The sequence below is a fragment of the Miniopterus schreibersii genome (assembly GCF_964146895.1).
Source record: "Miniopterus schreibersii genome assembly, chromosome: 2".
Lineage (NCBI taxonomy): Eukaryota > Metazoa > Chordata > Mammalia > Chiroptera > Miniopteridae > Miniopterus > Miniopterus schreibersii.
This window is the reverse complement of record NC_138102.1, coordinates 34,877,217-34,905,171: the sequence shown is the minus strand read 5'-3', so window position 1 is coordinate 34,905,171 and position 27,955 is coordinate 34,877,217. Positions and strand designations below refer to the sequence as shown.

Below are 27,955 nucleotides of genomic sequence, written 5' to 3'. Positions count from 1 at the left end.
TTTTTAAATGGCTACCCAGTTGTCACACCCATTATTGAATAATCATTTTTTTCTGCACTAATTACAGGTCGCATTGATTATGTACTGAATTCTCATATGTATACAGATTGAGTGTTTTCTTTTTTTTTTAACCATTCTTTATATTCATGTGCTAGTACCACAGTTTTAGACATCTTATTTATGCATTATAATACAGCATTGAAGAGGACTATTCCTTTCTCATTATTATTATTATTTTCTCATGATGTTCTCATATAGCTTATTTTATTTATATTTAACAGAAGAAAGAAATTAAAATGATGACATTTCCAAACTATTAGATAAATGTTTCTAATTTTCCACAGAGATATTAATTTCTAAAGGATGTTCTTAATAACAAAAATGATTATGAAAACCATTTATATTTTTGTCATGATATTTCTTCTTATCCCAATTTGAAAGAATATACATATTGTTTCCCTTTTGCAAAAGTGAATGGAAATTGGCATATTTATATTTAAGCCTGCTGTCTCTCCTCCCTTAGTCTTCATTTTTGCTATTTTTATTATTAGTTTTACATTATTGTAATATTATTTTCTTTCCTGTAAGTGTGAGTCTACCAGTGTTTTCGTGCTACTTTTATATTTTAACTTGTTTTCATGGCCACCAGCACCATAGCTTCTAGATTAATTAGTTCTTAATTTTGATTCATCTCTTGGTTAGGTTCTTTTTTTTAAAATCAAGGACTTATTTTTGAAAGGTATCCATGGGTACTGTATTCTTTGAATTCACCTGAGTATAAAATTATGGGGCTTGAAACAGCTGAATTAACTTGTTACTGGTTTTTTGACCCAATATAAACTATTAATTACCAAAACTCATAGAAGAAATAAGAACTTGGTTGGAAGAGAGAAGACTCTTTTGTGTGTGGGGGTGGGAGGCCTTCAGCTTTGTGCAGGGAACAGGCAGTGCTGCGGCAGGAGGAAAAGGCAGGAGAAAACTCATGCTTCCCTTCTGCCTGTGTTTAGGGACAGCGATGGCCTCCTCTCACAGGGGAGCCTGCCTTGATAGCTTTGACCAGTTTTAAGGATTTTAGTTGATTCTTTTAATTTTTTTATATATATTTTAATAGAATTATTTATATTGGCCCTTGATTTTCTTTTTTTTTTCTATCAGGCCCCCTTTGTGAAAGTTGACGCCTTGTCACACTCACTGCACAACTGCATACTTCCTACTTCCTGTTCTCCGATCACTTTGTTGTCATGATTTGGGTTAGCTCAGCACTTGGATTTTATTATGACCTCAGTGAGAATGCTATTCACAGCACTCATGTTGTCACCTAAGATTACTTTCATTTCCTACAGCATTTTGCTTTCTCTGTAGCTAAAAATTGTCTTTTTTAGTTTTTTTTCCTGGGGGCGGGGCTTAGTTTTCCAGATGCTTATCACTAATTTATCTACAAACTTACCCCAGGTTTCGTTATATTCGAACACATTGAGTTTTCTGTCAGTTGGCATTCTGTAGAAATCTCTAGCTTCCTTTGATCTGCTCTAGTCTTTGCTGGTTTCCATCCACAGTTGCATCACGGCTTTCTGAGATTTACTCTTCTTGTCTTGAGGATTTCTTACACTTCTATTTTTTGGATTTTTTTCGCCTGGATTTCTTCCTTTCTTTTTTTAAAAATTAAATTTATTGGGGTGACACTGGTTAATTATTTTCTTTCTTTTTGACCTGGATTTTTATCTTTTAAAAAAATATATATTTTTATTGGTTTTTAGAGAGAGAGAGAGGAGAAGGAGAAGGAGAAGGAGAGAAACATTGATATGAGAAACATGGGTTGGCTGCCTCCTGCATGCCCCTTACTGGGGATCGCGCCCACAACTTGTGCATGTACCCTGACTGGGAATCAAACTGGCAACCCTTTGGTGTACGGGTTGGCATTCCAACCAGCTGAGCCATCTGACCAGGGCCATTTTTTTTTTTTTTCCCATATGAGCCTTCTTCACTGTTCAATTTCCATATCTGTACCTAGTAATTGGGAATATGAGGATATGGGTGATCTTAACCTTAGTCTCTAATGACACATCTTTGCTCTTGGTCACCTTTCCTAATTCTTCCATTGCTGCCCTTCTGAGTCTCAGCCTTCTTTTGATTTCTTAGTTGCAGTCTTTATTTGAATTGATCACTGAACCAAGGTAAGCAGTATCTTGAACAACTTCAGTGTCTTCATTTAAAGTTGTATATTTCTTCTCTACTCATTTTTCTTCTTGATATTCAAGTGCAGTCCTGCTTTGGCACTCCGTTTTTAAAAAATATATCTTTCTTTATTTCATAGAGAGGAAAGGAGAGGGAGAGAGAGATAGAAACATCCATGATGAGAGAGTCATGGATCAGCTGCCTCCTGCACACCCCCAACTGGGGATCGGGCCTGCAACCCGGGCATGTGCCCTGACTGGGAATCGAACCCCGATCGCCTGGATCCTGGGTCAATACTCAACCGCTGAGCCACGCCTGGCCGGGCTGGCACTCCTTTTATTTTAATCAGAAGTCATTTCAAATCATCGCTACTTTCTTACAGTAGGATGGTATCATCAGCATATCTTAAGTTATTGATATTTCTTCCAACAATTTTCACTTTTCCTTCCTCTGAGTCTAGCCCAGTTATGAATTAGTGTTTTTTTTTTTTTTTTTTTTGGTAGTACACTCAACCACAAATTAATAACTGGCAGTTTTCACTGCCAGTCTTGAATATAGTCATTATTTTCAAGGAAGTGTGTAGAAATGGTGTGTTGAGGCCTGAATATACCTTTGAAGTACGTGTGTGTTAGTGTTAATTTTTAATCTAGGTTATTTTTAGGTTTTGGAAAAGCAGACTTTATGCAGTCTAAAAAGCTTGTAAAAGTTAGAAAACTTCCAAATAGAATGGAATAAGATTTTATGGTAATTAAATGCCCAAACATGGTCAGCTGACTATTCCATATGTATGAGAGAAGAGAGCTAAATTATCCCACTTTTTTTAGACCTTAGACAGTTGCTTATTTGATTGCTACAGTGAAGTAGGATCTCCTTTTTCCATGGAAGAAAAAGTGCAATAGAATTGTTGAAATTCTTTGAAGGCTAGACATCCCCATATCCCATCAGAGAGAATTCTGCATAATATAGGACCTTTATATTTCAGAAGGATTTTAGAAACTCTTTTTTAGCAACTCGATGACGAAAGGGTGAGTCCTTTGCTATTTTACTTATTTAAATTAAGAATTATCCAACTTAAATTCTGGTTTCTAAGAATTGACTATAACTGAACAAATATCATATTCTCATTTCAGAGTAGTTTTAGATTTAAAAAATATTCAGGACTTTTCACACAAAAATAATTTGATCTTTTGTGGAGTGGAGTGTCTGAGAGAATAATTAGTGGAAATGGGAAAAATTGTAGGGAAATGGATTTATAATTGAATTTTGAAATTCCAATTTTGCCAGAAGGGATGTTTTAGATCTGGGCAGAAGTTGGCCTTTTGATTTTATTTAAAGTCATAGAGGCCAGGATTCTTAGACTGGCTGGAGTAAGATAGAACTGGGATAATCTGAAATATTTGACATAAATCTCCTAGGAAACTGAGAATACAAAGTAAGGTATGTTATACTTTCCCTTAACATTTATTGAGTCTTATTAGAAAGTTGAAGGAAAGAAGTTTATATTATACAGATGGGAATAGGTAAACTTGTGGGGCACTTTCAGTTAGGTTTTTGTTTTAAAGCATATTATAGCTTTGGCCGGGTGACTCAGTGGGTTGGAGCATCGTCCCAGACATCAAAAGGCTGTGACACAGTTCGATTCCGGGTTAGGGCACATACCTAGATTGAAAGTTTGATCCCCAGTTGGGGCACATATGGGAGTCAACTGTTGATGTTTCTATTGATGTTTCTCCCTTTGTCCCTCTTTCTCTCTTCCTCTCTAAAATCAATAAATATGTCCTTAGGTGAGGTTAAAAAAAAAGAAAAGCATATTGTAAACTATTTTGATGTCTTTGAGTTCTGGACACTTCCCTAGTTTTTAATTTTTCAAGTTTGTTCCTGTATTAGTTTCCTAGGGCTGCCATAACGACGTACCACAGACTGGATGGATTAAATTACAGATATTTATTTTCTCACAGTTGTGGAGGCTAGAAGTCTAAAATTAAAGTGTTGGCAGGGATGATTTCTATGGAAGGTCTCTGTCTTTGGCTTGCAGATGGCTGTCTTTCTGTGTTTTCACATGATCTTTCTTCTGTACTGTCTGTTGTCCGTGTCCTGATGTTTTCTAAGGGTATCAGTCACCTTGGATTAGGGTCCACCCTGTTGACCTCATTTTAATTTAATTACCTCTTTAAAGACCCTCATCTCCAAATATAGTTATATTATGAAGTACTAGGGGTTAGGACTTCAACATATTAATGTGAAAGGGATGGGGGTGGGAGGCACACACAATTCAGTTCCCTTATATTTTCTTTATCTGTTTGGGGGTCAACAGGGAAACTGTAATAGAATTGGTTCACTTGCACTGCCACTCTTTAATATAGCCATTATTTTCAAGGTGAGTTTACGGGAATGGTGTGTTGGGGCTTATTTCCCAACATGCTTTTTATCTTTTGAGTTTTGTGGATCAAAATCTAATAACTTTAGATCTTTATTTTGAAATCCTGTATTCTCAGGAGGTAAAGCTTCAGAATTTTAATAGGTATGTGTTAGATTTTGTTCTGGACAAAGAATCTCTCTGAACCAAAAGAGCAGAACCAAAAATAATGGCATCAGTTATCCTTTTGGGCTGAAATAACAAACTAAAAGAGAGCTATTATGCCAAATACCGTATGAAACTCAATTTTATATAACAGGACAGTTTCCTCACATGTCAACAGGTAATCACACCTATACTGATTTGCTGAGTTGAATCAAATAATTTCTGCTTACAAAAGACGGCTTTCACAAACTCAGTCTTTGTAATGTCAGGTTAGACTTGATGTATTTAATAGAGATGTTACTTAAAATTATATTACCTTAAAAAACATTATTTAAATATTTGTACTTAATATTTACTTACCTTATGCCTCTTGTATTTTATATGGTATCTTTGTAAAATGACAAATGGAGTATTGAGGAACAAGTTTGTGTGTGTGGAGAGATTTGCAAATTTTAGTGCCATTCTGATGTTGGTTATGGTATGCACGTTGGGTCTCCCACTTTTGGGGACAGCTTCTGCTTTGACTAAGCAATTGGGCCACCGCTCATCAGCTGAAAAACAATTAAAACCAAATATCCTTCCACTTAAGGAACTTTGAATACTTTTTATCACTTTCCTTCTCTGTAATGTCCAAGTTAACACATATTTCATCGATATGACTTCTCTCCACGCTTTGTGACTTTTTCCTCTTTTAAACTTCCCTCAGTGTTAATTTTCATTTGAAGTTAAGAATGTATTTAAAATTACCCTGAATCTTGCTTCCTTTGAGGAATACTTGCTTGTTACTGAGTTACCTATTAAAATTTTAGGAATTATTAGGTAATGCAATAAAACATTTAAAACTATAAGTCAACAGTAATATATTGAGCAAAGTATCTGCTCTTTATTATTTTCATTTAACAAATGGGAATATTTTGATTGAAGAGAAATGTTGATTAAGTCAATTATCTTTATTTAAAAATGTTTTATAAATATAAAATAAAAACTAATGACCTTGCTTTAATTTTTACAAACTTTTATTTTGAAATTATTGAAATTATTTTGAAATGTACAGAATTGTACATTTGAGCAAATTTGAAAATTTCAAAATATTACAAAGAATATTTGAACACCTTTCATTAGCATTTACATTTGCTTTATCCTTATGTCTATATCTGTATCTATAGATCTATATCTGTCTTCTTTACCTGAAACATTCTGGAATAAATTGCTAGCCTGGTGCTCCTTTCTCTGTATTTCCTAAAATCAAGAAAATTCTTCTACATTAACAAAACTGGGATATTAACAGTGAAATGTTACTATCATTTAATCTAGTGGTCATATTCGGATTTCACCAATTGTCTCCTTAATGTTTTTTATAGTAGAAGAAAAACAGTCTGGTTCAGGATCCTGCATTCCATTTACTTGGCCTGTCTCTTTGCTTTTTCTCCATCTAGAACATTTTCTTAGTCATTTTTTTCAACTATGACCTTTACTTTTTTTTTTAATTAGCGCAGGCCATTTATTTTATAGAATGTCCCTCATTTTACATTAGTCTGTTTTCCATGATTATATTCAGGTTTTGCATTTTTGGCAAGAGTACTACAGATATGTATTGCCTTTCTATGAGCATCGTATAGGAGACATGTGATGTCTGTTTATTCCGTGACTGGTGAAGTTGGCTTGGTTGAGGTGGTGTGTCTCACATTCTCCATTGCAGAGTTTCTGTTTTTCCCTTTGCCATTAATAAGGTATTTTATATGCAAAAACTTTGAGACTCTGGAAATATCTTATTATACTTCCATTCACTAGTTTTAGATACTTCCTAGTTCGTATTTAATGAGGAATAGTGCTAACGTTTACAGTAGCAGTGGCAGCATTTCCGAGTAATTTTTAGAATCGTGGTGGGAGATAACACAGTGCCAGAAAGATTGTTCATTACTATTGAAATTTTGTACATTAAGAACTCAGAGGTGAGCCCCTGCTGGGTGGCTCAGTTGGTTGGAACGTTGTCCCATACACCAAAAAGGTTGTGGGCTTGATTCCTGGTCAGGGCACATACCCAGGTTGCTGGTTCGATCCCCCATCCAGGCTTGTATGGGAGGCAACCGATCGATGTTTCTCTCTCACGTTGACGTTTCCCTCCCTCTCCCTCTCTCCCTCCCCCTCTCCCCCTCCCCTCCCCTTCTCTCCCTCCTTCTTTCCTCTCCCCCTCTCCCCTTCCCCCCTTCCCCTCCCCCCTTTCCCCCTCTCCCCCTCTCCCCCTCCCTCTCCCCCTTTCCCCCTCCCCCTTTCCCCCTTCCCCTTTCCCCCTTGATGGTGACCAAGAAGATAAAGTTAAATTAAATAGCAAATAGATATATGAAAAGCTAGCTGGTTGTCGCCATTTAACGTAGGTGTACAGAACACGCACTCATTCTAGTCCTTTAGTGTGACTATGTTCCGTAATATGGCTTTTGGTGATTGTAGTTAAACGAAAGATTCGTGGTGGGAGAAGGGCATTTCCAGCACAAATTGACTTATCAGCTGTTAATAGACCCTGCAGAGTGGCATTACCTTGGTGAATAGATCCCAGTCAGTAATATGCCTTTGAGGATTCAGAAATTCTAACTTGGTAAGGCTTACTCTTTTTTTTTTCATATGTGACCTTCCTCCCTCCCTCCCTCCCTCCCTCCCTCCCTCCCTCCCTCCCTCCCTCCCCCATCTTACTTTTGCTGACTAAATAAAATTTATATACTAGAAAGTCAATATATTAATCTTCGATGTACAATCATACTCTGGTGGATCCCTTTATTCATATGTTTCTTGGAACTAGCACATGTTCTTTTGGGTAATACAACTTAGGTATGAACCAGGTTCTCAAAAATCTGTTTGGTGAGTGTAGTTCACAATAAGGAAATTCAGTTTTATATTTTGAATGTTTAAGGCATTGTTTTTGAGTATGTTCCATGGGATTCTCGACCCATAAAGATACTCTGCGAAAGAAGGTGGTGTGTGGTTAAGTGGTGTGTGGTTAAGTAGGTACTGTACAGTATCCTTTCTTGTTGAGTTCCAAGGCAGATTGAGTCTGAGAAATCTTTCTTAAAAAGAAAGCCTGTTTAACTTAGGTTAACTCAGTGTTGCCCAGGCAGAAGTCACATAGGAATACCCCCTCCCTAGCATACACATGTAATAACTCTCAGAATAAATGTTTATTACCATCAGACTTTTATAGTTAGATTTTTTTTTTTTCTTCTAGGTGGGACAAGATATACTTTTTGGCTTACTAGACATCAGTCTCTGACACTTTTCTTTTTCTTTTTATAACCTTTTGTTCCAGTTAGACACTTTCACTTTCTATTGATCTTCCCTCCCTCCCTTTCTCCTTTCCTGTCTTTTAAAAGATATTTTAAAACTTCTACTGAATATTTTGGCCGGGGAGCCATTTCATCTCTTCATATATCGCTGTTCTGATGTCCTAAGTATTGAGTTCAACGTGCAGAGGGAAACTGTTTCTAAGTTCTCAGGAATGGGGGCTGTACATTGTTTATTTAAACAGTGTTACACTTACAAGATTCCTGGTAATAATAATACAGGGTGTAAAGAAAATATTTCACATATCCTATTTAATAACTTTGGAATTCTACTAAAATGTATTTAGAAAGATTTCTTTCAAAAATGTTTAAAATTATAAGTTTTACTTTAAAAATATATGTTCCTGTTACCTGAAAAATTTAGGCTTGTTAGAATATTTTGTAGACTTGAACAATACTTGAACCTAAGTGCATATTTTTAAAGAATTCTATAAGTAGTGATTTTGCGTTGAGCAGCTAGTTTTCTCCTTAATTATTTTATTTTGAAATACTTGCAGCTGACTAATTTATATTGTAAAATGTTATTGTTGTGTTTCTGTTATATAACTCTATTGGGTTAAAGTAGGTTCACTTTTGTATCCTACTCATGGGTCCAATATACTTTTTTTTCTACATAGATATTGAGAGGTCTTCTAAAGTAAAATAGAGCCTTATAATGAATCTGATTCTTTCAACTTTTTTTTTTTTTTTTAATATATCTTTATTGATTACAGAGAGAGGAAAGGAGAGGGAGAGAGAGATAGAAACATCAATGATGAGAGAGTCATTGGTCGGCTGCCTCCTGCATGCCCCCGACTTGGGATCGAGCCCGCAGCCCGGGCATGTGCCCTGACCGGGAATCGAACCCCGATCGCCTGGATCCTAGGTCGACGCTCAACCGCTGAGCCACACCTGGCTGGGCTCTTTCAATTATTATAATAATGTTTTATAAAAGACAACAGCACATAATTATATAGCTGATTATATTTATTACATACTTTCATATACAGTTTTCCATGAGGAAGATCAGGAAGGTGAGATCATCCCTGTAGTGACATAAATTCCAGCCCTACTTCTATGCATTACCATAGGTGTGACTCTAGAGTTGCTTGCTCATTCATTCATTATATATCTGTAGTTGCCTAGTATAAAGTACGTACTTTATGGGCACTAGACATAGATAAAATTAAATCATTCACCTAGCTTTTAAAATTATTTTATCACCTGTAGAGATTTGTCAGTAGTATTGATATAAAGCCCTTGGCACATAGGAGGTTCACCTCTTGAATACTTAGAGTGATATGATGCTTTCTCATATGAAATTTGTTTCTACCAATAATAGAGGGATTTTACACTTGTTCTTATTATATTTATGCTATAGAATCTTGTTTCTCACAAAACCATAATTTGCTTTCAAAAATGTAATTTTTAAACTATCTAATAAGATCTTTATTTAGTGCTGCATTTACTTTACAAAGGTTAGATGCTTATTTTAGTGATGATTTGTCATTAAAATTATGTCAAAATGTCTTAAAATGTTGTTGAAACTGTAAACAAACTCATAACACACAGAGCTAATTATGGATGCCATCTGTTTATTTTTACAAAGCTTTTTTTTTTTTTTTTTTAAGACCATGGCATTGTCTGCTTATGATAAGCTTCAAGATTATTATGACTAAGTCCTGTCCTTCAATTAGTGTAGTTGAAGATGGGAAGACAATTCGTTTGTTCACTGACCTTTTCCTGTGTCAGAGTGTATGAAATACGACATGTCATGAAAAAGAAACTATTGTGAAGTGCATTTAGAACGTGCTTAATTTTTATGAGAAAAGAAATTGGTCTCAAAGCAGCAGATGTGGCCAGAGTTCTATTTAAAGTTTTCAAATGTATTCAAGGCTTTCGGTGAGAGACAGATTATCTGTTCTTTACCAGTGCCATAAGTGGTTTTATTTTAGCTCAGTTAAGTTTAGGAACTTGTAACCCATCCATCAAATTTACAATGATTTGTATCTATCTATGTCAGTGCATGTTTTTGTACATGTGTATCCCATGTGTTAGTGTGGAAGGCCAGGGATCCTCATGACAGCATCATCCAAAGTAGTTATCAGCAATTTGCTGAGAGAGCAGAGTGATTTCACTGGCTCAGTTTTGCTATTGTGCATGATAAGCACTCCCCACGTAGGTCTGGAGGGAAAACAACCTGCAGGATCCATCTGCTCCTTTCTGCTACACTGCATTGATGTAAGAGTACGCTAATCTGGTTGCTTGTCAGGACAGGTTAGTGAAAGCATGCAAGTGGGTGAGACTTAGGCTAGACTAGTGCTTTGGAAAATCATAAGCTGCCTCTGTAGATGCCATGCTAAGTGTAGCAGAATAGGTTGTCAGCCACATTGAGGACTGCAGTTAAATATGTAATTTTTGGTTATGAGTTAGTTTCAAAATGTAAAGTGTTAAACACTGCTGGATCACATCTAATTAAGAACTGGGACAAGTAATACAGATATAGTTTACAAATACTTTTCAGATGTTAGTGTTTCTTATCGTGCTTTGTACTATATTGTTTTTATTTTTTAATTTTATTTTTAGTTTTTTAGTCAAATATGATTAAATGTTAAATGTAATTAACCTTATTTTGCCCAGAAATTGTTCTTGCTTGTTTCTATTTATTTATATTTTCCTGCACCTATTGACTGGCAGATCTTGGCCTTGCAGGTTGAGCATCCTGTCACAGAATGCATTACTGGCCTGGACCTGGTCCAAGAAATGATCCGTGTTGCCAAGGGTTACCCTCTCAAGCACAAACAAGCTGATATTCCCATCAACGGCTGGGCAGTTGAATGTCGGGTTTATGCTGAGGTAAATGAATGATGTTGGGAGGAAGGATGGTGGTTGTATCTGAGTCATTAGACCCCAGGTATAATTAAACAACAAGGTAAAGCTAGGGTTTTATAATCTGTGTCAAGTATTTGATTATATAATCCAAAAAATAAGGTTAGATAATTTTGACATAATTAAAAATAGTTTAAAAGGATTGAGTTTAATTAATTTTCATGTTTTTTTTCCCTGGACGGAGAAATAGCTTCCAATCAATTTAAGGGGCAACAAAGCATTTACTATTTTTGTGCTTCAGTGGACCATGGTTTTTGTTTTGTTTGCTTGCTTGTTTCAAACCACATTTGAAATAAACCACAGCATTTATTGCCATATTTTTTTAAAGAGCCTATCCTGAGTACACATTACTTGTAAATTCAATATTTACTTAAAATTTTTCCAACAATTTTCCCCCCTAAAAAGTTCATCCCTTATGATTACATGAAAGTAACAGTTGAAATTTAAATTGCAAAACTTCTGATAAAACTTTTCATTCATAACTTTAATTATGGATTTTACTCATAAACTCTCAGTTCTGTTATTTAACGTTATTTTATAAAGATAACTATAAATCACATAATAAAGCGGTCAGTGTCTGAAAATGCTTTTTGCAAATGACTAAAACTAGACTGCAAAGAAACATTTATACTGTCCTTTAGTTTTAGACCTCGACTTCTGTCTGCTGAAATAAAAAATAAATTAGCAGTATCTGTGTTTAAAAATACTAGAAGTTGTTTTGAAGTGTTGTTTAAGGATCTTGAGAAATATGTTTGGGCTTGGTTATTGTCCATGCTTTTCACTGTATTTTAAGTGTTGTTCTTTTCTTCCTTATTGTCATGACACTGAGCTTATGTAATTTTTCTCCTGATGTTTTAAGGTATTTACAAATTGAGCACATATCTACTACCATATTCTTTTCAGGTCTTTATTTGAAGAACAAAATTCTAAAATTTTACCAAATGTGAGCTGTTTTGAGAGTGAGAAAAACAGATATCTGTAGTGTAGTACATTTGTTTTTCTGAACTTGAGTGTGTTTTGATGTAGCACCTAAATTATTTTATTTTTGCCCAAGGCATTCTAAGATGATTTATAAAAAGTTGGAATTTTACCCATTTCAATAAAATATGATCAAAGTCAGGCTAAATTCTGCTTACAGTTCTGTTTGATTTTTAAATACTCTTCTAAGTTGTCTAGAGTGAGTGTAAGACACTAATATTCTGAAATCTGTGATTTGATAAGTACTGTGTATTGAAAAATAGACCTATAAGTGCTTCTTCACTGTATAAATATTTAACCTTGTGCTGATCTGTATTTCAAAGACTGTGCTTCCTTTCCTTTGAACTTTCAGGACCCCTACAAGTCTTTTGGTTTACCGTCTATTGGGAGATTGTCTCAGTACCAAGAACCAATACATCTACCTGGTGTAAGTCATTAAACTGTAATACCAAGTGAGGGGTTAAAAATCTTGATTTATGTCATACTTTTATGTTAAAGCATGTCAACACCAAAGGGTGTAAATTCAAGGACAAGTGAAATTCATGGGGAATCCCAGTTTTTTGTTTTTTAGTATTTTGTACTTTACAGTGTGCAGGAAGTCGGAATCCATTTGACAGGGGAAGTCTGTAGACATCTGACTTCTAAATCTGAATAAATGATAGTTTTCAATGTTCCCAATTCTTTCGAAAATTGAAATTAGTAAGAGCATAGAATCCTAAGTGGGAAATGACTTTTCTACGTTACAGTTTAAGCTTTTCAATAAATCTAATCCAGCTTCCCTGTATAGTCAGATGTCAAGAAATTCAAGCACAAAATTAGCTTGCTCATTGAAGTGGATTAAGGAAAACACTCTACCTCATTTTGTTAAGTGTCACGGACTTAAAGTATACATATTATTTACACCAGTTAAACAAATCGGTCACTGTCCACTTTATTCCATAGTTCTTCTATATTTAATAGTTCTTTAAATAGTTTTTGTTGCATAAAAAGAACAAGGACATACCCTTTCTTTTAATCAAGGTAATAAGTGCATCTATCTACGACATGATGTTAGCTGGTGTGTGACAAGGCTGTACCATCTGTGAATATGATTATTCAGTTTGATTACTGGCATGAAGATGGTGAAAGATTACAGGAAGAATTCTAAATTTGAAGATGTTATTGGATATATGATTTATTTCACTTTTAAAATTGTTTTTGCCCATGTGCTTTCTAAAGGGACTTGACCCTTTCTCGGGTCGGAGACTCCATGCTGTGTTCAAAGCCTGAAGGCAGAAAAAAAATTGTAAAGATTTAACAGGCATTATGTGACGTTAAATAGCAGAATGAGAAAACAAGTATCAGAGGGACACATCTAAACATTTTTTTAATCAAACAAAAAGTATTAAGTAAGAATTCATAACGATTACTCTAGTTGTTAGAAGTTTTCATCATGCAATAGCTAGCAGGATGTCAAACATTTTACCCTCGCAAGTTTTTGCAATTTGCAATTTTCAAACGTGAGACCTGTTGAAAGTACAAGTGATAATGGACAAACTATACCCCCTACAGTCTTTGTCCCTCCAAATCTTTCTTCAATTAATGCTGCAGCAGGAGTTTTATGTAATAACATTTGTGGTTGTGAGCCATCCATAGAAAGAAAAAACAATTAAAATGCCTTAAATGTTCTGCTTACTGCTGTTATTTGCTTGTGTGAATGTTGCATGTCAGCTAAATGGACCAAGGAATAGATAAAGTGATTGGGTGCGGGAGAGTGCACACTAAGCTTTGTCTATCATTATTGCTGGGAGCAATCAAATTGATGTCAGCAGGACAGTAGATGCGTTGACAGCTGTAATTATGTATCTCCATGGTGATCACTTTTGGCCTGTCATGGAGGCCCACGAGTCCCCTTCCTTGGAAGCATTTAATCAGCTTGGGCTGTCACTTGTCAGGTAGACATGGCGGGCTGGGAGTTCTGTTGAGGGGGAGAGGTGAATCGAGAATGAAGGGTGGGAGACTGCTGATAGTTTCACAGGGTCTACTGTTGGTACAGAAGAAAGACATTTAAATTATGCCAGAGGTTTCTGAGCAGTGGTTTGAGACTCTCATATACAGGTGCTTGGGTGTTTTCCTCCTTAAACTGGATCAGTCATTTTTAACGTAGGAAACCCTTTGCATCCCTTACCATTTTGGTCACAAGAATACAAACTTCAGAGTTAACTTACGGTTTGTACTTTTCACATGCTTCTTTGAACCTAAAATTCATTGATATGGCAAATACACAGACTTTCGTTTTAATCTTTGGCCACCATGTTTTATAAATTTGTTAATTTCAGACTAATTTTGTTCTCAGAAATTTGTGAAGAATTTTTTTTTTCTTTTTTACTTAAAGCTTTTAGTGTAAAAGCTAAATATATTTTTTGTATAGCTTTTGTTTCACTTGGAGGAATGGAGACTTGATTTGACTTTTAATTCATTGTTAGACATTTTAAAAGCTGATTATTATATGGAAAAAGATGTATAAACAGTAAATTATAAATGGGAGTTTTCTTTGTTACACTTTTAAATTAGAAATGTTGATTTGCTTATACAAAGATATGTGCTGATTATATATAATACATCTTGATTTTACCCTGTTTTTAAGTGAAAATGACATACCTTCTGTAATCATAATTTTAATAAATAGTAAAGACATAGTTAACTTGGGGGCCCCTGGGTAACCTAATTCTTGGGATGCTCTTATTCAAGGAAATTAAAACTTTAAGTTATGAACTATAGGAGAATGTAATAAATATTCTTTATTGCCTGTTACTGTACCAGTGGGTTGAACATCAAAGTTCCACACCGGCTTTATAGCACTTTATGTAGCGAATAATAGGATATGTTTAAAGTGAAAAGTTTTAGAACTTGTACCAATCTCAATTTTAAATACAGCTTTAGCAAGCATGCTATGGTTTTAAATAATACATGGTGGTCAAATTAGCTCTTTAACTTTTTGCCACTGAAATTAAGAAATTGGTAGTTCAGAGTGTCTTTCCTGTTATGTAGCTGGATGACCAGTTGCAACTTTGGGGCTATTTAAATGTGGGGAGAAGGTAGATTATAATTTTATTGCTTTCACAGCTTCCCCATTAGTTCTTTTCTAGTTTTAAGAAATACTGTGAATTTCATAGAACTTCAGTTTATGTATGTTTTCAGAAAATAGAAAGCCAAGTATGTTTTTAAGTGCCCCGACTGACTTTCATCTAACATGAAGATTTTCCTCTGTGAATGTGAATGCATATACAAATCTTCATATTATTGTGTTTATAAATACAGAAATAAATGCACTCTAGGTTAGTTATAATATTATCTTCTAAAACCTTCCAAAGAGAATAACAACAGTGTGATTTTTTTAAGGGAATGAAACTATGCTTTATCTTTTGATGTCACCATATAATAAAGCCATCATCATACCCTCATGTGGATATCCTAGACAAGAGGTTCTACATGCGGTCCCTTGATAATTGCCTAAATTAAAATATTAAAGGCCTAACAGCCGCTGAGTTGACCTTTTTCTGCCTTGCTGCAGACAGATGAGCTGCTGTTTATTGGGAAGTCTTCTTCCCACAGGTGAGCTATGTGAGCTCCCGCTTTTCTCTTCCCACCCCTTTACAGTGTTGGGCATCAAAGTCCTGCTGGTCTAGCAGCTTCGATTAAATTCTTCCATCCTGAAGACCCCCAGGACATGCTTGACAGTCTTAAGTATTTTGATTAGCTTTTAAATACTTCAGATTCCTAAACTTAGGCACAATAATTTAATAACTATTTCATCCTCAACAACTGCTCATTTAAAAAGTTTTACATGGCTAACCTCTGCGCCTTATTGCTGATATCAAACTGGGAGATGAAAACAAGAATTAGCAATGCACTATCTAACTTGTTGGCTGGTTAACAGCAATCAGGCTCTTCAAAAGAATTTTTTGAACTTGTGCTATTTTTTCTCCCCCATGAAAATCGCAAAATCAGAACTCTAATTGGGGCTGTGTCCTTACAAAGCAAAGCCATGAAAAAAGCTGTGTAAACATTAAAGTCTCAGGGGACTAACAGTAACAGAAAAAAAGTGTTTTACAGTTGAGAGGGTGAGGCAAAAAGGAAAGTGTTACAGACATGAAAGGCTCAGGACCAGCTTTTCTGTAGAGCTGGAGTGGAGCTCCCGGGCCCTGCTGCATGGCTTGCCGAGGGTCCTCATAGAGCTCTCAGAGGGCACCGTGGGGCATCGTTCACGCCCTGCTTCAGTGGGAGACACCATCAAATAACTATAAATGCATCGCAGGAGAGTGATGTAGAAAGGCTCTTTGTTTCTTAGTTTCTTAGTTTCTTCATTTAGTGGGAAAACAAAAAATATGTTGGACTGCATATTAACAGATCAAGATAATTTGGTCTCTATATTTCTAGATTGTTCTCTTTCCCAGAAGCTAAATGTTGAAATTATCCATCTATTCCATGAAAATGAAATTTGTTGTTAGAGAAACGTGTACAATATGAAGTTACTTTCATTTTTTTCTGTCTTCCAGGTCCGGGTTGACAGCGGCATCCAACCAGGAAGTGATATTAGCATTTATTATGATCCAATGATTTCCAAAGTTAGTTCTATTTCTTAATGGCTTCTTTCAGTTTTCTTCTGAAAAGGCAGTAGACCTATTAAGAAGATTGAAATTAGTCCTTTATCTGAATCATGTTCTGTAGTTAAACAAGTACTTATGTACTGATGGAAAAGCGAAAGCAGAGCAGATTTTCTTTTAAGAGAGAAATTTCAACATCATGTTAGTTTACAACACTCCCTCCTTCCCTGTCAAATCAAATTAAGACTACTACCCTGCTAATAACAAACTTATCTAATCAATGACACCAACCCAACCCATTGCAGTGAGAAGCAGTTCAAGTGTTTTTTTGGCCATTCCTAAAAATTGCCTGCGATAAAACTAATGAATGGCAGGTGATGTTGAGGAGTTTGGGTGATAGATTGTGTTTATCAGAGTACTTTCTACCTTTTCTCTTCAAATTTTATAAATCACTGATTACATAGATTTGACATAATGAAATTGTATGTAAGAGTACTGGATGTCTTTTTGCTCATCTGTCTTCAGAATTTTAAGGTCTTTATAAAATGTAAATTTTGACTGCTGTAGTTAAAATTGTGGGTTTTATTTAGGAAATTCTATTTTCTTTGAAGTTTTAGATTTGTTTTGAAGGATGACTTCTTTATTGAAAATCTTATTCCTTAAGACAGTTTCCCCCTGTCTTTTGGGAGTACTTTTTATGTAGTTGCAGTAAACCATTTTTTATTCTTATTTTTATTTTTTCATTTGTTTTTACACTTGTATCGTTAAAACAAACTTTAAGTGTTTTGTTTGGTAGAGAAACACTATTTAATAAAAAATACATAAAAATATTATAGATCAATTTAAATAGATGTGATTTCATTTTTAGATGAATACATATCTGTTCAGAAAAAATGGCCCACAAATTAATTTTCATACTGGCTATTGAAAGTACTAAAATGTACTAGATGTATTATATAAATGTATTGAACATACTGAAATGAAAACTACAGATTGACTAATGTAATAACCAGAAAACTCTTTCATAAGTAGTTAAGTTGTTATTTTACTGCTAATTTGTATAAGATACATGCAAATAAACACAAAATAATATATAACAGTAAGTTTTTTAGGACAAGAACCCCTTGCTTCTATATTATGTTATTTGTAAATATTAGCTATTCAGGGTCTCAACTTGGAAATCACAGACAAATAGGGAATGAGAAAACATCTTGCCTAATTTCCCATTATCCCATTTTGATATCTTTCTTTTTAAAATTTTTATGCTTATTTCTGTTTATGTCAAATAGCTTTTTACCATGATAGTAAAATGTAGGAGAAAAGTCTGAAATAGCTTGATTCTAATATTTATTTAGAAAAATCTTAATTGACGTACTTAATATAAACCGAACCACTGTGAAAATTTGAAAGATGATATGGGAACTCTGTTATGAAATATTTTAATTTTTAATAGGATGAATTGTTTGATAGATTGGTTATATATCTATTAAATCTCTTTGTTTGCTTTTAGCTAATCACATATGGTTCTGATAGAACTGAAGCACTGAAGAGGATGGAAGATGCACTGGACAATTATGTTATTCGAGGTAAAAACAAACAAACTGGATGATAACTTCCTGTTATCCATCCAGTTCTAGAAAATAGCTTGAAGATTTACTAAGTGAATTTGATACAATATTTGCTTACTATGCGTTTAAGTAGAATAAGAAAAGATTGAATTAATTAAACTGACACACTAACTAAGAATAGGTGTTTCTTTAGCAGTCCTCTATATATCTCAAATCCTAAGTTTAATTAAATAATTTATGACCTTTCTTAGATGAACATTTAGTATTTTATAGGGATGTATTATATGTAAAATGTCTTCAGAATAAAGAACCATTGGCCAGTGCAGGTTGACAGCAAATTTGTTCTATTACTGTCTTTCCTTTTTTGAAGTATGAAACTTGAAAATGTATGGAGATACAAAATATAGTGGCCTACATTTGACTAACTTGAGATTAGAAGGAATAGCTCTTTGCTTCTATGAATTAGAGTAAATTATAGAATATTTTCTAGCAAATACAATTTTGTTGCCTCATGTCCATACAGGATAGTTCTAATACCTAACAAAGTGTGATTCTATAACCTTTAGGGTATGTAGTGATAACTGAATTAGGAGCAGCCATTGCATTTAAATAATTAAAACAAAGTTATACTTATTTCCTTTAAAGAGTAAATTGCATTCTAAATTTTATTAACAACTTTCCATTCATAATGAAAGATCATTTTACTTTAACCTGACACAAATTATCATCAACTTCAGAATAATGGACTTTAATATCAAATTTAAAGTGTAAGATATAAAATTTAAAGTGTAAAATTATGAATGAATTGTGTGGGAAAGACCACATACAAACAGTATTGAAAGCCCATTTTAGGTCATTCTCAGTACAGGGTGCTGGATTATAAACTTTCATTGCACCCTGTCCTCCTGCCTCTCCAAAGCATTTATCATAACTGTAATTAAAGAATTAGTTATGTAATTAATTGCTAAATGTTGAATTATGCCGTAAGAATATTAGGTACATAAGGGCAGTGATGGTGTTTATCTTGTTTACTTGTGTATTACAAGTGCTTAGCAGTGTCTGACACATAGTAGGTGATTAATTAACATTTGGTAAATGAACTAATGAAAGAGTGAGTGATAACTATGCCAATTTCAAGGAGTTTTTCGTGAACTTGGTGTGGACAACACAGAAGTGAGGTTCTTGAGGTCATTGAGGCTTTCCAGTGAGGCCCGGAGGTAGATGGACTGTTTTGTGAAGATAATGAAACGATAGACTTGACTGACGATGGAGCGGCAACCTCAGGTGTTGTGGAATGGCTTGGAAAAGAGGGAAAGGTGTTGTGCAGAGTTGGAAACAGTTGGGTCAGCTGAGGTTCTGAGGATGAGGGGTGGCCAGAGAAGTTTGCACTTCTGGTGATGGATGCAGAGTCCCAGAAACACCCTGTAGGAAGGTGAGCACTTGGGCTCAGAAGGCATTCTGAGGGGGCTGGGTCTTTACACTTCATCAAAATAACTCCTAATTCTTTTTACTTTTCTTTGGCCCTGCTGTCCCATGCTACCACTACCTATGTTGTGGACTAGTGCATAGCTCCTATATGGGTTCTCTATAACTACTCTTTACCTGCATCCACCCATTCTTCAGTATGGACCGAGTAAACTTTAAAGTAGAAGCCCAATTACCACTTCCCTGCTTAAACGAGAAGGACACTGCCTTCTCGTGGACACTACAGTTTTATTTATACCACTTTGTCTTGTGCCCTCCGTTTTCCTGCTTCACTATTGTTTTCATTTCCTTGGATGTGCTGTCTTCTGTCTACCTGAGGACCTCCAATTAGGCTATTGTCTAAACAGCTATAACAAAGAGAATAAAAAATACAGTGACCTAAGAAAGATATAGTTTGAGTTCTCTCCCATTTAGTAGTCCAGAAAGGATGTTGTCAGGGGCTGTTAAGGTGACTCTTGCATTCATAGCAGATGGTTTTCATTTGAGGGTCCAAAGTGGTTGCTTTCGTGTTCATCATCAGGCCTCAGCAGGGGCAGGGGAGGTTATGTTCACTTTTTTTTTTTTTTTTTTAAGTTCAGGGCATAACCTAGAGGGCACCCTCTATTTCTGCTCCCGTCCTGGTGGTGTTTAGTCATATGGTCATACCTAGCTGCTTGGAAGATGAGAAATGTAGTTGATATTAAGTGGTCATATACTAAGCTAAAAAGTAACATTTCTTTTATTAAGGGAAGGGAGAATAGATATTGGTGGACAACTAGGGAAATAAGAATATATACGTACATATGTTAATGTGTGGGAAAACACACACATACACAAGGCGAGAACTTATAAGATGGTGGACCCTACAGGGGTGGAGGGAGGATCTGGTGGAAATGATTGGGAGACATGAAACAAAACATATGGCGTGAAGGAGAGAGACTTCTTTGATTATACATTTTTGTATAGTTCTGACTTTTAGATCTACAGTAATATTTCAAAATAAGTAAATAAAATCATTAATGTTCTAGGGAAAAAACTCAAAATGGAATACAAACAGAAATAAATGGATAGGAGTCTATGAATAATACACTCATGGTGAAGGAGAGAGAAAAAAGCTAACCTAAATAATTTTTAAAAAATTTGTTTTTATTGATTTCAGAGAGAGGAAGGGAGAGGGAAAAAGAGAGAAACATCAATGATGAGAATCATCGCTTGGCTGCCTCCTGCGCGCCCCCTACTGGTGATCGAGCCGGCAAACCAAGCATGTGCCCTGACTGGGAATCAAACTGTGACCTCCTGGTTCATAGGTTGACGCTCAACCACTGAGCAACACTGGCCAGGCTCACTTAAATAACTTTTTACAGTATTTTGACTGCTACACTTACACTAAAGGCATATTTTGTCAAATATGTATAAACAAATATTAAATCCTAGTTAATAGGTTTGTTTATCCTAGTTCATGGGTTAGCAGTTCTGAAACCAGTTTAGGTCTATTCTTGGACTGAGGAAATAAATATATGTATTTTGGATAGAAGAGCCAAGTTTCTCACTGTCTGAGAAAGGAGTTACAGTTGTGGGAATGGATAAGGGTAGAATGAACCCTATAGTGTTGAAATTGGAGGTATCAGTATGAACTCTTAGTTTTTACCATAGATTGAAAACTAAATACATAAATATATGTTATTGTGTGTGTATACACATATATAAACATATTCTCTAGCTCAGGATTTCTCTGCTTTAGCACTATTGACATCTTGGGGCAGACAATGCTTTGTTGGGGGGAGGGCCTGTCCTTTGCATTGTAGGATATTTATCAACATTCTTGGCCGCTACCCACTAAATGACAGTAGCATCTCCTCAGTAATGACAATCACAATTTCCAGTCATTGCCATATGTGCCCTGGGGGGCAAATCACCCTTGATTGAGAACCTCTGCCCTGCCTAGAGGTCATAGAAGCATTGACACTCATAACAGTGAGTGCACTAAGCACCTAGGCTTATTTTCTAAATACCATTCTCCCATAAATGGAATCAGTACTCATTGATAACATGGCGATTGCAGGAAGAGTATAAGATAAGCCTGAAATATCTTGTATAAGAAAATAATTGAGTGTGAAAAATGATATGTCAAAAGATAAAGGAGCCAGCTTAAGTGACTCCCACTCGCCAGTCAGGGAAAACTTCAAGAAAATAATGCTAACAAATTATTAAAAAAAAAAAAAAAAAAAAAGGTTTCTTATGGATTAAAAAAATGAGTTCTTATGGATATAAATAGGTAAAGATAATTGAGGGAGGAGGCACACAACTCTTCCTTACAGTAGATTTTTAACAAATAAGTGTATAAAAATAACCACTTGGCAAATACCAAATTGTTTAGGTAAGAATCATCAGTGATGGATGCTTAAATTAGTGGGTGAAAATTAGTTAAGTATAATGGGAAAAAAGTACCTTTAAAATGGAAAAACCTAGCAACTTACCCAAATGATCAAAATTAACATCATTGGTAATGAGAAAGATCAATAGCATGTGCCTCTTGATATGATGCACTGAAAAGAGCACATCATTTCTGTGACATTCTTTTAAAAAATGTATATCATGAATATAATCAGGAGAAAACATCAGACAAACCAAATTGAAAGACAGGGTACAAAATAAATGGCTTGCATTCTTCAGAAGTGTCAAGGTCAAGGAACACAAAGAAAAGTGGATCAACTTATCTAGATCAAAGGAAACTAAGGACACATGACAACTAAATGCAATGTGTCATCCTGGATTAGTTCCTGGACCAGAAAAAATTGTTTTTTCTTTTGTAGTAAAGGTTATAAATGGGACAATTGGTGGAATTTGAATTAGGCCCATAGATTAGATAATGGTGCTGTTATCAATGTTAATTTTGAGGTCATTGTACTGTGATTACATAAGAGACTGACTTTGGTTTTAGGAAATATACACTGAAGTATTTAGAGATAAGTGCATCTTGTCTGCAACTTACCCTAGATGTTTAAGAAAAAACAAACCTGTGTGTAGAGAGAGGGAGGAAAAAAATGAATGATGAAACAAATGTGCTGAGAGGTTAACATTTGGAGAATCTGGGAAAAGGAAATACAGTAATTCTTTATTTTTGTGAAGTTTCTATAATTTTGAAATTATTTCAAAATTAAAACTTTTTAAAATAGCTGAAGAGAGCATGCACCCTCTTCTCCCCAAAGCCAACATATAAAGAACAAAAAACAGATGCATTTGCAATTTGTAATTACATGTCATTCATCTCATTCTAGAGGGTAAAGGGGTTTAAATGTGTTATGAAGGAAAGAAAAGGAAGGGCAATTTACTGTCCTGTTTAAGAACTATTTAGTTGTTTAAATATGATTTCCCCCCGAGTTGATTTTGAGCTTTTGTTAAAGAATTTTCAGATCAAAAATAAATTTAGTTAAAGTTAATTTCTGTGTCCCCATGCAATGAGCAGTGGCTTTTGGCCTCTGTTTGATCCTGGCAGTGTGTGGAGCTAATGTCTGGCCAGTGTTTTGGAAGCAGCAGGTAGTCAGGAGAAGGCTGCTCCTGGGGGTCCTCTCTTCTGTGGGCTGGTCATGATTTCCCATACAGATGGGACTTCGTGAACTTTAGCAGAGGTCATCCTCAATTCCCAGTCTAAAACTCAGAGTCATAATTTTTATGAGTATGTGATGAATAATATTGTTAAAGTTATAAACGAATTCTCAGAGCATACCTCTGTCTGCTTATTGTTTGAACAAGGACATGGAAAGAAAGTAAACTAAGTACAAAATGGTAACTTTCAAATATGTGGGATATCTTTGAACAGTTCAATGATTTTTTCCCATTTATCTGGTCTTTTGAACTTTTAGGTATAAAATAATTTTTTAAAAATTTCCATTTGGCTTTAGAATTAATTAATATACAGTAGTTTTGGAAGCAGTTGAGGTACCTGGATTTGGGTTTTCTGACATTAGTGTTTTATCTTATCGTTGTTAGGAAAGAAAACCACATAATGATTTGATTTTGTATGGTAATATGTAATATATAAAAGGGGAGTGGGTGGAGGTGGAAGAGGGCATGAGGGGATAAATGGTGGTGGAAAAAATAAAATTAAAATTAAAAAAATTTATTGATGTGTGAGAGAGAGAGAGAGAGAGATTTGTTGTTCCACTTATTTATGCATTCGTTTGCTGGTTCTTGTGTGTGCCCTAACTGGAGATCAAACCTACACCTTGTTTAGGGCAGTAATATGTGATATTTTATTCAGAGAACATTAAAGAGAAAATGCTTTTGTATATTAATTTTATTCCTGAAACACCATTTATGAAGAGAAAAATGTATATTTTCATGCCGTGTTCACTGTTCAAGTAGAAGGATTTTTAAAAGTCCATGCTTCATTTGTGTGCTTGAGTGGCTCTGTTCTTTGATATCCAAAATGTAAATTAATTTGCTTTTTATTCTTTGGAGTTACATTCTCTAAAGTCAGCACTTTTTCAACTTTAAATATGGAATGAAAATTCAATATATCATTTATCCTATAAAACTGCACACATTTTAATTTTTTGGGTGTCATCAGTCACTAATTGATCACTGGGCATCAGAAAATTATACTAGTACTAGGCTGTATCAAGAAAGCCGGTAGCTTTTTTTCTCCCTGGCTGCTTGAAGATTAGCCTTCAGCATGAACAACACAGTAACTATCTGGACCAGGAAGTTCACGACCAACAGACTACTTCAGCAGAAGGAAATGGTCACTGATGTCCTTCACCCTGGGAAGGCGACAGTACCCAAGACAGAAATGCGGGAAAAACTAGCCTAAATGTATAAGACCACACTAGATGTCATCTCTGTGTTTGGATTCGGAACCCATTTTGGTGGTGGCAAGACAGCTCGCTTTGGCATGATTTATGATTCCTTGGATTACGCCAAGAAAAATGAACCCAAACACAGACTTGCAAGACATGGCCTGTATGAGAAGGCCTCAAGAAAACGGAGAAAGGAGCACAAGGACAGGATGAAGGGAGTCGGGGAACTGCAAAGGCCAGTATTGGTGCTGCAAAATGTGAGCTGGAGATGGGACAACAGAAGGAGTAAAGACTCTCCAGTGACTTTATCTGTGGTGATTATGCAGATTTTCCACTAGAGGATTAATAAACTAATAACAAAAAAAAAGCCGGTAAGGTTAACTATGAAGTGTTATTTTTATTTATCTGGAGGAGGTAAGGACAAAAATCCTGAGTTAGACTGCCTTTCTAAGTTATTTACTACTTATGCAGAAAAGCTTATACATCAAAACATTCTGAATTGTTAATTTGTACATAAGAACACTTTTTGAAAATAAAATTTCAGCTGTACCTTGATCTAACTTTCACCCTTTCCTGTAAATTACACATGAATAATTTTTCTTTTGCTTTTCTCTGTTTTGGATACATCTGCATGGATGCCCACCCCCGTGGTGTCTGTATGCTTCTGTACGTACGTTCTGATCTGCCTGCTCTTCTGAACTCATCATTTAGACATCAGTCTTATCTCACAGGTGTCTTAAATTTAACCTGCCCCAAACTTTCCCTCCCAACCTGTTCCTTTCTGGTAAATGGCATCTTCTGTCGTTTAGGTCCAGAAGTTTGGGTGTTGTGCTTAACTCACCTCCCTCACTCTTGACAGCCGCCAAGTTACCAGGCCCTGAATGCTTCCGGAATCCCTCTCAAGTCTGGCTACTTTTCTCCATCTGTATTGTCCACACCCTAGCTATGGGCTGAGGCCTTGCCATTTGTCAACTCGTCTCCTGCAATTGTCAGATAATGTCCCCCTGACCCCCTTTCTTTGCTCTTGCCCCTCCCCAATCCCATTTCTAGTAGCAACTTTAATGATTCCTGGAATGTATATCTGGTCATATCTGCTCTGTTTAAACCATTCTGGTTGCTTTCTAGGGAAAGTAAGATCTTTGCCTGGCTATCAGACCCTGAATGTCCCTCTCACTTTTCCAGCACACTGTTCTCTCCTTTTCCCCTGCACTTTGGCCATGGTGTCCTCTCAGCCTGTACATAGAAATACCTGGTGGTATTCATTTGCTTTTTACAGCAGTGAGAATTCTTACAGAATTTAAGTTCCTCCCTAACATTACCCATGTTTGTGTCTGTCTACATCTTTCTCTATTTTCTCTCCCAGCCAGGAAAATTAGTGTAGGTCAGAAATACTTTCCTTTTCCTGGACACCACACCTGTAATTTCCTGTGCATATAAATCTCTCTTGCAACTTATCACCCTTTTCTTCAAAAGGGCTTCAGTTTTGTTTGTAAAATATACAACAGAGGGGTTCATTTCCCTTTGGTAGCCTGATCTCTTTCAAGGAATCTTTTATTTTAAATTCTTGCCTACCTGTTTTGTCTTTCTAAGCATCCTAGCACATATGTCAGATGTCACATTTTGCAATGATTTCTTAGGTATATTGGTTTCATCAGAAGTTTTTTTGTTGTTGTGAATCCTTACCCGAGGATATTTTTTCCGTTGTTTTTTAGAGAAAGTGGAAGGGGGAGGGGAGGGAGAGAGAGAGAAACATCGATGTGAGAGGGACACATCGATTGGTTGCCTCCGGCATAAGCCCCAACTGAGGCTGGGGATTGAACCTGCCACCCAGGTATGTGCCCTTGACCAGGAATTGAACCCTTGGCCCTTGGGTGCATGGATGGATGCTCAAACCACTGAACCAGAGTGGCCAGGGCTCATCAGAAGTTTCTTATACCTCCTGATACTTTCCCAATAGATAAATACATAATTATAAAGGTCTTGGAAACTTTAGTTATGGAATATGGGCTAAGTCATTACCCAAGAGCAAAGTTCGAATAACTGCATTTCTCCTGGGCATGTGTTATAAAAGGTACTTATTAGATCATTGTCTGTATTTGATAACTTTTTCTATGGAGTATTTGTATAGCTAAAGGAGTAATATTAATATTTGAATTTTTGGACTTTCCCTAAATGTTTTGAGGTAGTTTGAAGAGATTGAAAATTGGGTTTTATAAAATTTTATGCACATAGTATCTTCTGAGTCAGAAACAGAGATGCTCAGAATTTTTCATATGATTGCTGGTATGGTTTATTATAAAGAGATGCATAGAAAATTGCCTAGAAGGATACATTAGGTTGTTAACATTGGTTCCCTTAGAGGTAAGAAGTCATATTGTAAAGATATATCTTTCTTCCCCATGCATATACATTAGGGTATAGGGGAATCTTCTGTAACAAAGATTCCTAAATACAGTGGTATAAAAGGGATAGAAATTTGTTTACTTCTCATGTAATACTCTGGCTGGTTATGCTGATGGGGCAAGTTGGTGTTCTGTGGTGATTCCAGGAGACAGCCTCATATGCACACGCACATACCCATCTTGCTTGCTCCGCTTCATATGCATTGGGAAATCTGAGTTCCAGCCATATCAGGAGCTCATAGGAACAGAGGAGGAGAGGAAGTCCAAGCAAGCAATTCTTTTTTCGAGAAAGTGAAGCTAGAGTTGGCTACATCACTTTAACTTGCAGTCCCTTGTGTAGGAATTAGTTTGTCCTGCGTAGCTATCAGGTAGACAGGAAAGTGGAACCTGCATCTCAGTGGCTTTTGTTCAGCTAAGACTCTTAGAGTGGAAAACATGAAAATCAGATTTTAAGGGAAACCAGCAGTTTGTCACAATATACTTACATATTTAAATTTTTTACATGTATTACTTTTTAAATTTATATTATACTAAACTTTAGATAAATTATTCAGTCTCTGGATCACAGTTTTCTTTTTTTTAATCCTCACCCAAGGAAGTTTTCATTGATTTTAGAAAGGGGAGGGGGGGAGAGAGAGAGAGAAACATCAATCATTTGTCTACGTACACACCCCAACTGGGGATTGAACCTGCAGCCTGGGTGTGTGCCCTGACTGGGAATTGAACCTGCAGCCTGCGGTATACGGGATGATGCTCCAACTGAGCCACCTGGCCAGGGCACAGTTTTCTTATTTTTTTAAGTTCCCTTTTTCCTTGTAATTTTTTTATTCTATCACTGGTTACTGAAAATTCCCCCAAAGCAGATTCTATACTCTTTTCTCTCATTTTTCTTCCTGTGATATCTCATTGCAGCATGAGTAGTAGGTGTAGAATAAAGTTGATAGATATAGATTAACTTGCTCAAAATATCAACATTGTTGAAACTTCATAGCAATATTGGCAAACTTTTTGGTTTGGACCAGAGATAAGATATTTAGACTTTGTGGATCACATGGTCTCTGTTGCAACTACTCGACTCCATTGTTGTAGCATGAAAACAACTATATGTAATACTGATGTGTTCCAATAAAACTTTATTTACAAAAAAAGGTGGTAGGCTGATTTGACCTGCAGGCTGTAGTTTGCTGAGACCTTGTATCATAGGATGGATACATCCTCTAGATAGAAATAGGTATCAACTTAGATTTGTGGAACTGCATTCT

The 27,955-nt window shown here is 35.7% G+C and overlaps 1 protein-coding gene and 1 pseudogene across 3 annotated transcripts in view; both read left to right on the top strand.

The window, feature by feature from the left end:
* The window catches only part of PCCA (propionyl-CoA carboxylase subunit alpha), a 312,653-nt gene that overhangs the window by 141,814 nt on the left and 142,884 nt on the right, over nt 1-27,955 (top strand). For both annotated transcript variants that reach the window (XM_081127259.1, XM_081127260.1), the window contains 4 exons: nt 10,720-10,863; nt 12,227-12,301; nt 16,413-16,481; nt 17,971-18,046. In XM_081127259.1, the coding sequence (XP_080983385.1) occupies nt 10,720-10,863; nt 12,227-12,301; nt 16,413-16,481; nt 17,971-18,046 (364 nt within the window). The remainder of the gene's footprint in view (nt 1-10,719; nt 10,864-12,226; nt 12,302-16,412; nt 16,482-17,970; nt 18,047-27,955) is intronic.
* Nucleotides 23,520-24,580, top strand: LOC308553519 (small ribosomal subunit protein eS24 pseudogene; annotated as a pseudogene). Its single transcript has one exon. The product of its transcript is annotated as a small ribosomal subunit protein eS24 pseudogene (transcript).